At 57.2% G+C, this 14530-nt stretch overlaps 1 protein-coding gene across 2 annotated transcripts in view; it reads left to right on the forward strand.

Moving 5' to 3' along the window:
* MRC2 (mannose receptor C-type 2) overlaps positions 1-11066 on the forward strand; it is a 55619-nt gene extending 44553 nt beyond the window's left edge. Inside the window, exons 13-30 of one of the 2 annotated variants that reach the window (XM_079904178.1) lie at positions 14-156; positions 1237-1339; positions 1607-1745; positions 1858-1893; positions 2153-2313; positions 2401-2468; positions 3184-3284; positions 3520-3656; positions 5983-6097; positions 6217-6380; positions 6549-6657; positions 7190-7428; positions 7552-7720; positions 7815-7964; positions 8283-8402; positions 8589-8768; positions 9238-9264; positions 9374-11066. In XM_079904178.1, coding sequence (XP_079760304.1) covers positions 14-156; positions 1237-1339; positions 1607-1745; positions 1858-1893; positions 2153-2313; positions 2401-2468; positions 3184-3284; positions 3520-3656; positions 5983-6097; positions 6217-6380; positions 6549-6657; positions 7190-7428; positions 7552-7720; positions 7815-7964; positions 8283-8402; positions 8589-8768; positions 9238-9264; positions 9374-9594 — 2382 coding nt within the window. In that variant the 3' untranslated portion in view covers positions 9595-11066. Of the gene's footprint in view, positions 1-13; positions 157-1236; positions 1340-1606; positions 1746-1857; positions 1894-2152; positions 2314-2400; positions 2469-3183; positions 3285-3519; positions 3657-5982; positions 6098-6216; positions 6381-6548; positions 6658-7189; positions 7429-7551; positions 7721-7814; positions 7965-8282; positions 8403-8588; positions 8769-9237; positions 9265-9370 lie in introns of both variants that reach the window. The other variant, XM_079904177.1, reaches the window with a different exon arrangement.
* The last annotated feature ends 3464 nt before the right edge of the window (positions 11067-14530 follow it).

Here is a 14530-nt window from a genome sequence, read left to right on the forward strand (position 1 = left end):
TCTGCTCCTGCAGGTGTTCAGCGCGGAGCGGCTGCAGGACAAGAAGAGCTGGGTCCAGGCCCAGAGGGCCTGCCAGGAGCTGGGGGCCCAGCTGCTGAGCCTGGCCAGCTATGAGGAGGAACATTTTGTGGCCAATATGCTCAACAAGATCTTCGGGTACTGAGCCTGGGGCGGTGGCCCCTATGCACATGAGTCGGGCTCTTGCGTTTGCTGGGCAGGGTTAAGGCGACCCCAGGGCGGTCGGTTCCAGGGCTTGGAATGACCTGTGCATCTGCTACTAATGCCAGGCCCATCCTGACCCCCCCTCAAGTAACCCTGGTCTCCCTGGAGTCGGAGACCCTGGGTTGCTCACCAGAGCCAGCAACACCCCCTGAGACTCACAGACTTTTACACAAGTAACCGCCCTCACCATCCCTCCTTCTCCATGGCAAAACCTCCAGGCTGATCCAAGTGAGCGCCCCCTCCTGCAACCCTACACCATCCCACAATAGCCCACACGTTCTCAATAAACAGCGTTTTTTGAGAGACAGGAATAGAAAGGCTACAAAAGTGAGCATCTGCCCGCGGGGTCCCTCCAGATCCCTGTCTCTGTCCTGTGGGTTCCTGGGACATACAGCCCTACAGTCCCTTAGCCTTGGGAAAAATCCAAATGGATCCAGGCTTCCTGACACCTCAATTCCAGGGATATCTCCTCCCAGCAAACAGCACAATTACATTATTTGACTAGTAATTATAATAGCTCGTGTCAGTTGCTTCTCACCATGTACCAGGTACTGCACTAAACATTTAATCCACGTTCAAGACTCTTCTCAATCCTAAGTACACATTATCCCTTGCGGGCTGTTAGAGAGGTTGGGTTTTTTTACCCAAGGTCACAGAGCTGGTCCCTGGGTGACCCACGACCGGAATCCAGGTGTATCTGATTCCACGGCCCCAGGTCTATGCTGCCTAAAGTGAAAGCCTGCAATCTTGCTGGCAGGGCAAATCCCACCCAAAGGAAAGCAAGGGAAGGGAGCCAGGCCACCTGCCCGCAGCGAGCGTGGCGCCTGGCCCAGCTAGCCCAGTTCTCTCTGGGGAGAGCTTTTTAAGGGTGGCCCCAACAGTGTTTTGCCCGGTGAGTGTGAAGCCCAGTTCGAGAGGCCCCAGGTCCTTGGGACTGCCCAGGTCACAAATGCAAGGGGCCCCTATAACTCTCATCCCCATGTCTTCTGTCTTCACCCCCGGGTTGTGCTAAAGTGAGTCAGAGCCCGAGATCCACGAGCAGCACTGGTTCTGGATCGGCCTGAACCGTCGAGACCCCGGAGCGGGGCACAGCTGGCGCTGGAGCGATGGACTAGGGGTGAGGGGGCTTGGAGGAGGCGGGGCAGGTGGGCGGAGCCTGGGCGGGCGAGGTTTGGGTGTGGGCGTGGTCTTTTGGAGGTGCGCGAGGTTTAGTAGAGGCAGCGCCTCTGGCCAGAGCTGGCAGGTAAGGGAAAGGGGGTGGGGACCGTCTAGCCCAGGTTGGGGGTTCCTAGCTTATGCCATGTCTCTGGTTGGTCTGTTCTGGGGGGGTGGGTGCAGCCTGCGCCTGGTGCCTGAAACCCCTCTCCCCTTCCGACCTCATCAGTTCTCTTACCACAATTTCGACCGGAGCCGGCACGACGATGACGACATCCGGGGCTGTGCAGTGCTCGACCTGGCCTCCCTGCAGTGGGTAGCCATGCAGTGCGAGACGCAATTGGACTGGATCTGCAAGATCCCTCGAGGTTGGGTGGGGCGGCGCTGGCGGAGCGGGCATGGGACGAAGGGCGGAGGGGGCGGGGGTCCAGGGAGGGGGCACCTTTCCCTGCAGCGTCTCTGTCCCTGTTGTCCCCATAGGCGCGGACGTGCGGGAGCCTGACGGCAGCCCGCAAGGTGAGGCACCCCTCTCCCCATGGCGGCCCGGAGGGGGGAAGGGGCGTCACCTCCTGGGCAGGGCCTGGCCGGGACAGAACGAAGGGGCTTAAGGGCTTGAGCCGAGGGAAAGGTGATGGGGGCACCCTACTGGCCCAGGTCGGATGGGCTCGCAGGCCCGCCTGCCTAGGCTGCCCTGGACCCGCCTTGTCCTCCTTGGGCTGGGCGGGCAGGCAGCCCCAGCCTGGCCTCCATCCCCACGCCCCCTCCGCCCCCGCAGGCCGACGGGAATGGCTGCGTTTCCAGGAGGCGGAGTATAAATTCTTCGAGCACCACTCCACGTGGGCGCAGGCGCAGCGCATATGCACGTGGTTCCTGGCCGAGCTGGTCTCCGTGCACAGCCAGGCGGAGCTGGACTTCCTGGGGCACAACCTGCAGAAGGTGGGCAGGCTAGCGAGCAGGGAGGGCAGGCCCGGGAGCCAGGGAAAGGGCCTGCCATCCCTCACCTGCCTGCCCGGCTTCCCCTAGTTTTCTCGGGGCCAAGAGCAGCACTGGTGGATCGGCCTGCATACTTCAGAGAGCGACGGGCGCTTCAGGTGGGAGCCCTGGAGGGGCAGCGGGTGTGGATGGGCAGCGGGGCGCATGCGTGTACGGCGAGCCTCAACCCAGGCTGGAGGTAGGCAGGCGGCACAGCATATAGAGACAGACAGATTGGATTTGAATCCAGCCCTGCCCTCCACTGGCTATGTGGCCTTGAGCAAGTGAGTTAACCTTTCTGGGCCTCGGTTTTCTCACCTGAGAATGAAACGAGGCCTGCCTGGTAGGATCATTGTGAGAATTAGAAATGAGGTATGTGAATCCTTAGCATGGCATCCAGCACGTTATCGGGCAGTAGGTAATGGCAGCTCATTATTATGCTGGGGTCACTCATGAATAAGGTCGCCTCAGGACATGGGCAAGAACATAGGATGGTCCGGAGGGGCCTCTGTGTATTCACGGCCCACCTACCATGTGTGAGGCGTGGAAGGCCCAGGAGCACATGGGTGTCTGAGCGTAGCGCTGCCCTTGGACCCCTGCTCTGGGATCCTTAGACTTCTTTTCTAGTTAGAGAAACGGATGCCCAGGAAGGCTGGCCCTTACCTGGAGGCGCCAGGTCCTTGGGTTCTAGCTGCACTGAGCTCAGTAGCCCCACTCCTCAGCCTACGACCACTGAGCCCCTGGTGTTGGGCTCTGGTCCCTGCCCCCTCATTGCTGCATACAGGGGAGCACGGTGCCCAGTGCTGGAGTCACCCCTGCTCGGTGCCATTGCAGATGGACAGATGGTTCCGTTATAAACTTCATCTCCTGGGCACCCGGCAAGCCTCGGCCCATAGGCAAGGACAAGAAGTGCGTGTACATGATGGCCAGCCGAGGTGAGCACAAGATGGGGCAGAGAGGGTGCAGAAGCTGAGCGGAGGGTGGGTGTTGGGGGCAGTGAGGTGAGCCTGCGCAGGGGCCCTAGGTCTCTTCTCATTCTCTGTTCCCACAACCCAAGAAGGGCTAGACCCAGAGAGGGGAGGGCCTGTCCCTGTGATCCAGCAGCCACAGAGGCCAGGGTGCTGGCAGCCATGCCCTGCCCTTGGGGTGACTCCTGTTCTCTTTCTGCAGAGGAGTGGGGGGACCAGAGGTGCATGACAGCCTTGCCCTACATCTGCAAGCGCAGCAACAGCACCAGAGAGCAGCAGCCCCCAGACCCACAACCCACAGGTGGCTGCCCCCCTGGCTGGAGCCAGTTCCTCAACAAGGTAGGAAGTGGAGAGGGGGCACCCAAGGCGAAGGCTGGGCCTCAGGAGTCCTCGCCCTTTGGCAGCATCAAAGTCATGGCCTCTTGCCTGTACCCACCACCCTCTCTTCTGCATGGCCCCAGTGCCAGGGCCAGACTCCTTGGAAACTAAGTCAGCGTAGTAACACCTTCTCATTCACCAGGTAATGAGGTTGCCCGTATAGTTTGGTGAGTTTCCTAGATCCCTGGTCGCCAAACATCTGCTTTTTTTTTGTTTGTTTTCTGTTTTTTTTTGGAGGCAACAGTGCAGCCTGTGAGATCTTAGTTCCCCAACCAGGGATCAAACCCGTGCCCCTGACATTGGGAGTGCAGAGTCTTAACCATTGGACTGCCAGGAAAGTCCCCAAACACCTTGATAATGAATTCCTATTAAAATGTTGAACATACAAAGTACGTATGTGTGCATTACATATGTGTGTGTAAGTAAATATATATTTACTTACATACTAATGTGACTGACATCATATATAGTTAAATAGACACAAGAACAAAACAATATAAACCATGAGCGAGAGATTTTTAAATAGTATTTTTAAGTTTTCAAAATTTTCCTTTTAGTGGTATGAAAAAATTTTTGCGCTCACTCAAAATTTATCAATTATAATAATTGTTACTATTTAAATAATTTTGATAAGAGCAAAGTGATTGCATATTCTTCATTACTTGAAAAAATCTTGGTTTGACGCTTTGTGATTCAGACTTCACAGGTCTTGTTTGAAGTTCAATTTTTTTTTTTTTTTTTTCTGGCCATGTGGCATGTGGGATCTTAGTTTCCCGACAAGGGATCGAACCCACGTCCCCTGCATTGGAAGCACAGAATCTTAACCACTGGACCGCCAGGGAAGTTCCCTGAAGTTCAGATTATTTTAACACATGGATTGAATGGTTGTTGTAGACGGAAAGATTACCTCACGAAGACAAATAGATCAAGATGAAGAAAGGTCATCCATCATTGGCTGGGCTTTCTAAGTCCTTCTCCCTATTTTCCAGTCCTTCTACAAATTAAACAAAGGTTTTTGTTTAAAAATTGGTCCGTTTCTGCATTTAAACTCATCTGCCTTATAAACTAATCAGAAGAGCTGATTAAAAGAGTTAAAAAAAAATCCTTGGAAGATTTTTTAAAAACAACATTTAGAAAATTCTCTTCCCAAGCGTTTTGAGTGTGCAGCTAGGAAAGTTTGAGACAGTAAAATGAATTCGAATGGATATGCATCTAAATGCGTTTTCAAAATGTTCCCTCTAGAGAGTGAGTTTCTTTCCAGAAGTGGTTACTTCCTGACCCTGCAGCTCATTCATCAGACCTGATTAGACCTTCATTGTTTTTACCTAGTGGCTGAAAGCACTTACCCCAGACGGAGAAGGGCACTATTTCCTTGTGGTTTCATTATAAGCTTCGATCCATGCCTTCTTTGCAGGACACTGTAAGACCGCTTAACCCCTATTGTGAGGATTAGATTAGTTAACGCTAGATAACATAATCCATAAATCTTTGTCATACGTTCGCTTGCAGCCCGCCCATCGTGTCCTGGAGCGCTCACTGTCTTCAGAATATCCAAGCGAATATTACACCTGTTCTGCGTTTAAAAAAAAAAAAAAAAAAAAAAAAAGAGTAAGACGTGTATTATTAACATCTTGGGGAAAAAAACAAAAAATGAAACTAAAACTCAGCCATACTCTGCAGAGATGACCCCTATCAATATTTGTTACTCACTTCCTGACTTTTCCCATGTAATTGAGATTATGCTAAATAACACAATTGTGTCGCCAGCTTTTCTTTCTCAGTATTATATTTTCAGCATTTCCCCATGTCATTAAATGTTTCCAAAAGCTTATTATGACTTCTTCCACCTAATTGAAAACAAAATATATTTCATATATGTAATTGGCCCTTTGCTTAATTTGTTAGCATCATGGTAACGATACAGTAACTCTGTCAAAAGCCTTTGGAGTATGCGAAGCTGAGAGCCAGACAGACCTTGTCCCCAGGCATGGCCCAGGCGGTGCCGTCACAAGTAGTAGAGCATTTGGTGGCCCGGAGAAATCTTCCCACTTAAAAACTCCCCACAGTGTGGGCAAGTGTACGTGAATCCGCTGTGCCCGGTTGAGAGGGTGCCGGAGACCACCCTCTCAACCGGTCAAGGAGACCCAGATGGCCTGGTTCTCATGCTTTTCTCTCACAGCCCCCGAGCCTCCCCAGGACCTGCGGCCGAGGGCTCCGCAGCGGAGTTTCTGGGTGTGTGGGACAGGGAGGTGGAGCAGGATGCCATGCCTCCCCCTCCGCCCCACAGTGTTTCCGAATCCAGGGCGAGGACCCCCAGGACCGGGTGAAGTGGTCAGAGGCACAGTTCTCCTGTGAACAGCAAGAGGCCCAACTGGTCACCATTGCAAACCCCTTAGAGCAAGGTAGGGCCAGCCCATGGGGAGGCCCCGTGATCCTCTGACACCATCCCCCCAGAGGGCTAGAGCAGAGCGAGGAGGGGGCTGCCCTGTCGCTCATCACTCTCTCTCCTGGGGGACTGTAGCATTCGTCACAGCCAGCCTGCCCAATGTGACCTTTGACCTTTGGATTGGCCTCCATGCCTCGCAGAGGGACTTCCAGTGGGTAGAGCAGGAGCCTCTGCGGTACACCAACTGGGCCCCCGGGGAGCCCTCTGGCCCTAGCCCTGCCCCCAGCGGCAACATACCGGTGAGGAAGCCCCTCCCCACTCTCTCCTTTGCCCTCCACCCCCACCCTGCCCCGCAGCGCTTGCCTGGGGACCCCCTTCCAGCCTCTTTGCTCATAGTACAGCTTTCTGGGGGCAGTGGCACAAGCGGGCAGCTGCCGGGGCTCCCCTGAGCAGCTCCTTCCCCCCAGACCAGCTGTGCGGTGGTCCTGCACAGCCCCTCAGCTCACTTCACTGGCCGCTGGGATGATCGGAACTGCGCGGAGGAGACACACGGCTTCATCTGCCAGAAGGGCACGGGTACGTGTCACCGGGGAACCCGGAAACCCCAGCCCGGGACTGGATTCCGTGGGCCATGCCCTGAGGAATGAGACATGGTCCTTGACCTCAGAGGGCCCCTGGGGCCACCCCCAGAGTCTAGTCTGCTCGGGAAGCAGATGGGCAGAAAGGCCAGGCGCCAATCAGAGGGAAGGGCAGTGGGCACCAAGGGGTCTCAGAAGGAAGGTTTGGGGTTTGGAGGGCTGACCGGGGAGAGCTAGACACTGGGCATGCCTGGTGGCAGGGGCCCTGAGGTTCTGTGTCTGAGGTTCCTGCAGCTCTGTGCAGGGGTCCCTCTGCCCTGGATTCATGGTCGAGCTCTAGGTTGCTCATCCCTTTATTAGCAAGAACATATTGTTACTAATAACAGCAATGACCGACACTGAGCCAGGCACTGTGCCCAGAGGAGAGTTGGTCTCTGCCTGATGTCCGGCGCTCCCCCCTCCCGGCCTCATGCCTGGGGATGGGGTGATGGGGGCAGAGCCCGGCCTGAGCCCTGCCCCCTTCCCTGTAGACCCCTCCCTGAGCCCATGCCCAGCAGCATCGCTCCCTGCCCCGGGCACTGAGCTCTCCTACCTCAACGGCACCTTCCGGCTGCTGCAGAAGCCGCTGCGCTGGCACGATGCCCTCCTGCTGTGTGAGAGCCGCAACGCCAGCCTGGCGCACGTGCCTGACCCCTACACCCAGGCCTTCCTCACGCAGGCTGCCCGAGGGCTGCGCACGCCACTCTGGATCGGGCTGGCCAGTGAGGAGGTGGGCACCGGGCTGGACCCACTCCCCTGATTTCCCTCCCTTCCTCCCCCTAACCCTGTGCCTTACCTGCTCCCTGACCCGGCTGGTCCCCTTCCTCCCACCCTGATGGCTGTCTGTGCCCAGGGCTCCCGGCGGTACTCCTGGGTCTCGGAGGAGCCGCTGAGCTATGTGAGCTGGCAGGACTGGGAGCCCCAGTACCCGGGGGGCTGCGCCTACGTGGATATGGATGGGGCCTGGCGCACCACCAGCTGTGACACCAAGTTGCAGGGGGCTGTGTGTGGAGTTAACGGAGGTGAGTGCCCACCCGCTGGGGCCGAGGGGTGGGCTGGGGGTAGGCTGACCCTGGGAGGACCCTGGGCCACTTTCTCAATCCTGCACCCCCATAGGGCCCCCTCCTCCCCGAAGAATAAGCTACCACGGCAGCTGTCCCCAGGGGCTGGCGGACTCGGCGTGGATTCCCTTCCGGGAGCACTGCTACTCCTTCCACATGGAGCTGCTGCTGGGCCCCAAGGAGGCGCTGCAGCGCTGCCAGAGAGGTGGGCCGGGTGGGCGAGAGCCCATGTGTGGGCATTCCAGGTGGCGACCCCTCTCGTGGACGCTCAAAGCCCCTGTGAATGCAGTCCCCGTGCTGCGGTCTACCTGTCGGCAGCCCTCACACATAAGCGCCCCTCACGTTGCAATACGCACAGACCACCCGTGACATGACGTGTGTGACTATAACCCCCTTCCCTCCACGCACGACTCCACGCCATCGTCTCCTCTGGCTGCCAGGGAAGAGGGCGGGGGCCTCTCTGGAGGGCTCTGCTACCCCGGGGAGACCCGTCTGCCCTGACGTGAGCCTCCTTTGTGTCCAGAGGGTGGGGTGGTCCTGTCCATCCTGGATGAGATGGAGAACGTGTTTGTCTGGGAGCATCTGCAGAGCTCTGAGGGCCAGAGTCGGGGCGCCTGGCTGGGCATGAACTTCAACCCCAAAGGTGGGTCCCTGTGTGTAGGATCAGGATGGGGAGGCCTCAGGTGGCAGGGGTGATGCCCTCCAGCGGGGCTTGGTGGAGGTGAGGGCCTGAGGAAGGTGGGAGTTGATCCTAGAACAGGCCTGCTCTCTCCCACCTGCTCCCACCTACCCGCCCCTGCAATGCCCCCTCAGTGCCTTCTTCCCCCAGGAGGTACGCTGGTCTGGCAGGACAACACAGCTGTGAACTACTCCAACTGGGGGCCCCCGGGCCTGGGCCCCAGCATGCTGAGCCACAACAGCTGCTACTGGATCCAGAGCAGCAGCGGGCTGTGGCGCCCGGGCGCCTGCACCAACATCACCATGGGTGTCGTCTGCAAGCTCGCCCGAGGTGAGCGCCCGGCAGGCACACCCGCGGCTTCCTGCCACCCCCAGGCATCTGGTGCTGGCTGGGGGCCCGACTGCTTCTTGTTCTGCAGACAATGCAGTGGATGGGAGAGAATAGACAGACAGGCCTGGGGCCCGCCGGGACCTTCCCCTGGGATTAATTAGTCTGTAGGACTGGGCCTTGCTGCACATTTCCAGACTAGACAGCAAACCCGTCATTTTGTAGTGGTTAAAGGCAGGGATGGGGTTCAAGCCCAGGCCAAACCATTTGCCAACTCTGTGACCTTGGGTAAGTCATTCAAACTCTGTGGCCTCAGTTTACACATATGTAAAATGGGGTAATAAGAGTACGTATAAGGGGATTAAATGAGCAAACGAAGTGCCTGGGCCTGCAGAAAATGTTCTTACGTGTTTGCTTATTATTATCATATTATCACTGCTACTGTTATTAACTGGTTCCTCCTCTGCCGCAGCTGAGGAGAGCAGCTTCTCCCCATCAGGTGAGTCACAGGCAGGGCTGAGACTAGCCCTGTCCTCCTTCCCCCCCTTGTTCCGGGCGGCGGGGGCCGTAGCGGGGCTTCTGAGCGGGGGTTCTTCTTGCTGCAGCAGCCCTCCCGGGGAGCCCTGCGGCCCTGCTGGTGGTGCTGATGGCGGTGCTTCTGCTCCTGGCCCTGCTGACGGCGGCCCTGATCCTCTACCGGCGACGACAGGGCGTCGAGCGCGGGGCTTTCGAGGGCGCCCGCTACAGCCGCAGCTCCTCCGGCCCCGGCGAGGCCACTGAGAAGAACATCCTGGTGTCAGACATGGAGATGAACGAGCAGCAGGAGTAGAGCCAAGGGCGTGGGCGGGGCCGGGGCAGGAGGAGCTGGGTCCGCCGGGCCCGCCCCCAGCTACAGTCCAGTCAGCCCATGGAGGGGTGCCCTTGGGAGCTGCCGTGGGGAGCTGGGGCTGGCAGGGCCTGGGCTGGTGGGCTTCCTCCCTCCCACGAGGGCTGGGCTGAGACCTGGCTGAGTGCAGCGTGGCGTTTCCCTTTGGGGGGGTCTTAAGGTCTTGTCACCCAGGCCTGTGCCCCCATGGTAACCAGAGGCAGGACGGGAGCCCCTTTCTGCCTCTTCCTCCCCGGGCCCGCCTGCCCAGGCCTGTGCCCCAGGCCCCAGGACCTGCTTCTCGCTGCAGAGTCTGAGGAACCTGCCCTGAGCCCTCAGCCGGCCTCTTGCTTCTCTCCTTCCCTGGCAGCCTCAGCTCTGAGCCCCTCACGCCAGCTCCTTTCCCTCCCTGCCCCCCTTGTCACACAGCCCTCCCTTCTGAGCCAGGGCCCTGGGGTTTGGGGAGCCCTCTTGCTCTTGGTGGGGGTCGGCTGAGGGGGCCGAGCATTTGTCACTCCTGTGCCTGCTGGGGTGGCCGTGGGACATGGCAGGGGGGCCTGGGCCGGATGGAGAACAAGAGCATCACTGTGGCGTCAGCTGGGCTTGGGCTGGAGACAGGACAGGGGAGAGACACCCTGACTTCCTGGGGCTGACCAGGCTGGGCTGGGTGTCATCTCCTGCCGGCCGGGGGGAGGGCTGTGTCCCTAAAGAGTCCCCTGTGGGGACCAAAATAAGTTCCCTAACGTTTCCAGCTCCTGGCTCTAGTTTGGAGAGAGAGGTGGTGTTTGGCCAGGGTCCTAGGGGCTTCAGAAGCGAGAGCCCAGGGACGCCCTCTAGTGGGGCCCAGAAGAAGAGCGCCTGAGTCCCCCGAGTGGCCCCATGCGGGTGGAGCCGAGCCACCCAGCACCTTTCCAAGAGGCCGAAATCCCAGCAGGAGTCACCAGTCCTGGTGCCGCGACCCAGGACAATGTGAACATGGACTCGAAGACATGGTCCTTTTTTGTAGTTCTTAATTTTTTTAATGTGCCATTATTGTTTTAAAAAAGAGAAAAAAGAAAAGCAAACAAATAAAACACCTTTAAGAGGCTTGAGAGAGAAGGGTTCCTGCTCTGTCCTGCTGTGAGCCTTGTCCTTCATATCTTTTCAAGATAAATGTCTTTTTGGGGGGCTTGCATCCATTTTGCCTCTGCCTCGGGACCACACCCTTCTCTCTGTTCCTGGGAATGTGTGAGGGTTGAGGGCTCTGGAGCTGCCGGACAACAGTGTGAGCTTGTGCAACTTGGCTCACCTTTCAATGTGTAAGACGGGAGAGCAGGACGCATCTCCTAGGGTTCCTTTGAGGATGTTTGAGGATTAAATGAGATCACCTGTGCAAAGCAGTCGGCGCCTTCGAGCTCGTGCAGTAATTGCCCCATAAACGTCAGCTGTTACTGCTGTTTCTGGGCTGCAGCTCCCAGGGGAGCGTGTGAGGCGCCCAGGTCAGCCAGGGGCGGGGGACGCATACCACCATCCTTCCAAGGCAGTCGTCAGACCTGCATTTGAGCTTCGAGAAAGCGAGTGCACCTTCGTCCCTGGGGAGCATGGGCTCTGGAACCGGCAGGAGGCGGGGCAGTGGATCACAGGACCTCCCCCCGCCCACCTTCACTCATCTACCCAATGATTTAGGGTGTTTGAGCTGGAGACAGCCACGAACAGAGAGAAGGCCCTGCCAGCCCAGGTTGGTCAACCATGCCAGGTCACGCTAGGTGCCGTGAGGAGGCCTAACACAGGCCGAGGGGGCTGCGTGAGGGCCAGTTTGGACGGGGTGGCTGGGGAGGATCTCACCAGAGGCAGTGAGACTGGCACCTGAGGAGGTGAGGGATGGTGGGGGAGGGGGCAGGGGAGCGGGGCGGGGCCTGATTGCCCGAGGCCTTGAGGGCGGTGGTAGAGAGTGTGGATGTTAAGCAGAGCAGGAAGTCAGTGGGAACAGCTAGTCTGACCTATTCAGATGGTGCTTTGGATCGGGACTGCGGCAAATGGTAAGATTCTGTGCGCATGCGTGCACGTGCGTTTTTTGCCTTGTTCGTGATTTTTTAAAAAGTTTATAATTTTCTGAATAGGTGATACAATAGGTCACATTGTTCAAAGCCTAAACCCAAATGGTATTAAAGATACACATTGAGAAGTCCAAAGCTTTTGGCCTGGACAGCAGGGTAAACGGGGTGCCATTTACTGAGTCGGGGAGCCCTGAGGGAGGGTTTGTGAGCTCCTGAGTTTTCTGAGGCCAAGCCTGAGGCCAAACCCGAGGCCCTCCTCCATCCAGCTCTTCTGTCTCTGCAGCAGCAGCAGGAAACATGGAGGGGCCTGGTCAGCTTCAGGGAGGGAGCCCCAATCCTGTGGCGGGTCCTTAATGATTTTTTTTTTAAATAAACTTATTTTTGGGGGCTGTTGGGTTTTCGCTGCTGCGTGTGGGCTTTCTCTAGTTATGGCAAAAGAGGTCTACCCTTCGTTGCAATGCGCGGGCTTCTCATTGCGGTGGCTTCTCATTGCGGAGCACGGGCTCGAGGTGCACGGGCTTCCATAGTTGCAGCACACGGGCTCAGTAGTTGTGGCTTGCGGGCTCTAGAGCGCAGGCTCAGTAGTTGTGGCGCACGGGCTTAGTTGCTCTGCGGCATGTGGGATCTTCCCGGACCAGGGCTCGAACCCATGTCCCCTGAATTGGCAGGTGGATTCTCAACCACTCCGCCACCAGGGAAGCCCCAGTGATTTTTTTTTTTATTCAATGTGGACCATTTTTAAAGTCTTTATTGAATTTGTTACAATATTGCTTCTGTTTTATGTTTTGGTTTTTTGGCCACAAGGCATGTGGGATCCTAGCTCCCCCACCAGGGATTGAACCTGCACCCCCTGCATTGGAAGGTGAAGTCCTAACCACTGGACCACCAGGGAAGTCCCCGGGTCCTGAATGATTAATCCACTTCACCCTGAAGTGATTAGTTCTCCAAACTGGGGAACAGCTCCCTTTGTGAGTTAAGTGCCCTGCCATTAGCCACAGCTCAAAGGTCGCCTGACCAGGCTGCAGGGAGCCACCTTGGGCAGAAGCCCCCTGGGAAGCTGGCAGCTGACCCTTGCCCTGAGAGAGAAGAAAAGCCCAGGGGTGAAGGCAGGGGCACGGGCTCTGGGTGGGAGGAGCAGCTGAGAGAGTGAGAACCCAAATAGTGAGGGCAGTAGCTGGTGTGTGTCCAGAGGTTTAAATCACGCCAGAAATACCTGTCCCCACTCCTCTCTCCTTCCCTCGGGTGGCTTTAGTCCTCACCAGAGCCCTGAACCCCACCCAAAAGCATTTTAAACAGTTTCGCATGCACCTGGGGGCTCCCCGTAGACCTTGTTATGCTTGCGGGCTCCTGCCTGCCCAGAGGAGGGCAGGGGGACTCCGGGCAGGTCTCTGTAGGACAGGAGGAGGGCTCTGGGCCCGGGGCCATCTGCCTCTGGGCCCGGGGCCATCTGCCTCTGGCTCCAGGCCAGTGCTGGTTCTGGTAGAGTCTGTGGCAGAAACTCCTTTCTTTTTGCTCATTTCGATATAATAAGCGTTAAGCACCTCCTCTGCATTCCATCTTTGATGCCTTGAGACCCAGCCCCAGAGGCCTGGGCAAAGGGCACTGTATCCCAGGCACTGAGCCCAACCTGCACTTGCGGGGCTAAACCGGCTCAGCTCTGGCCACCTGGATGCCGTGACAGCTCGCTGAATCCATGAATGAATGGGCGAACGGGCCGCGCTCCAGAGAACGGTGTCAGGCGTTCTCACAACCTCCCCTTGTCAAGCCAGAGATGGCTTCCTCCCAGGTGTCCTGGCAGAGCTGACCTGGCCCAGCGGGCAGTGCTGCAAGGCTGCGGGGTGAGGAGTCTGCCAGCCGCATCACACGGCTCTCCGGGAACGGGGCTGGCCGGGCCCTGCCAAGCTGCCTCGAGCACTAGGGCTGGAGTCTGTTGCAGGGACAAGGTAAAGAATTGCATCTGGAGGGAGAACCCCAAGAAAGGCAGGCAGGAAGGGGGAGGAAAGGGAAAGGAGATGGAGGGAACATGGAGGGGCCTCAAGCAAGACCAGCATGAGATGAAAGTGCCCAGATGTTCAGGCCTTTATCTCAGGGGTCAGGGCTGCCAAGAGGCCCAGGGAAGGCTGACTTCAGACTTGACTCTCCCCCAGAATCGGCCTGCTGCAGCTGCAGATCTCAATCCTTGTCCAGAAAAGCAGGCGGGGTGCCAGCCCTGGAGAAAGGAAAGGGGCGAAGCAGCATGCAGGCGTTTCCCCCTTGGAGTGGATTCGTTGCTGCAGTCAGTGCAAAAAAATTAACTGGCTTCTGATACTGGCTGATGGCAGGACTGTAGTTTTAGCCATTTCAGGGAAATCCTGGTCAGCTCAGGTTTTCTAGTCCAGTTGGCTTTTTTTTCTTTCCTGCCCAGCACCTCTAAGTTCTGAGGTCTTGTGGGGTGTCTGGGGATCTGGCCCTCAGTCATTGCATGGCCCTATTAGCTTATGCAAGGAGGCCTGTCTGTATCTCTCTCTGGGACTTGTTCTAACTAATTCTTGCCATGAATTAACTCATTTTATCCTCTCAACACATCATCAGCTGGGTGCTACTGTCCCCCTTTACAGAAGAGAAAACAGAGGCACAGAGAGGGGAAGGACCTGCCATGCCACTTCTCCTCCACCCTCCCTGCTCTATAAAAAGGTTGGGGGGCGGGCAACTGGAGAGAACCCCTCTGTGATACTACAGTCAGCCTCTGAGGCTCAGGAACTTTGTCTCTATCTGAGACATCTCTGCCGAGTTTCAGAAGCCTATTTGGAGTGTAAGGGCTGAGTGGCCTCTTTCCTTTTCTTCTTCGACGGCCTCCCTTCCTAAGGCAGTGGGGGAGGGACACC

Source organism: Stenella coeruleoalba (genome assembly GCF_951394435.1).
Source record: "Stenella coeruleoalba genome assembly, chromosome: 19".
In the NCBI taxonomy this organism is placed as follows: domain Eukaryota; kingdom Metazoa; phylum Chordata; class Mammalia; order Artiodactyla; family Delphinidae; genus Stenella; species Stenella coeruleoalba.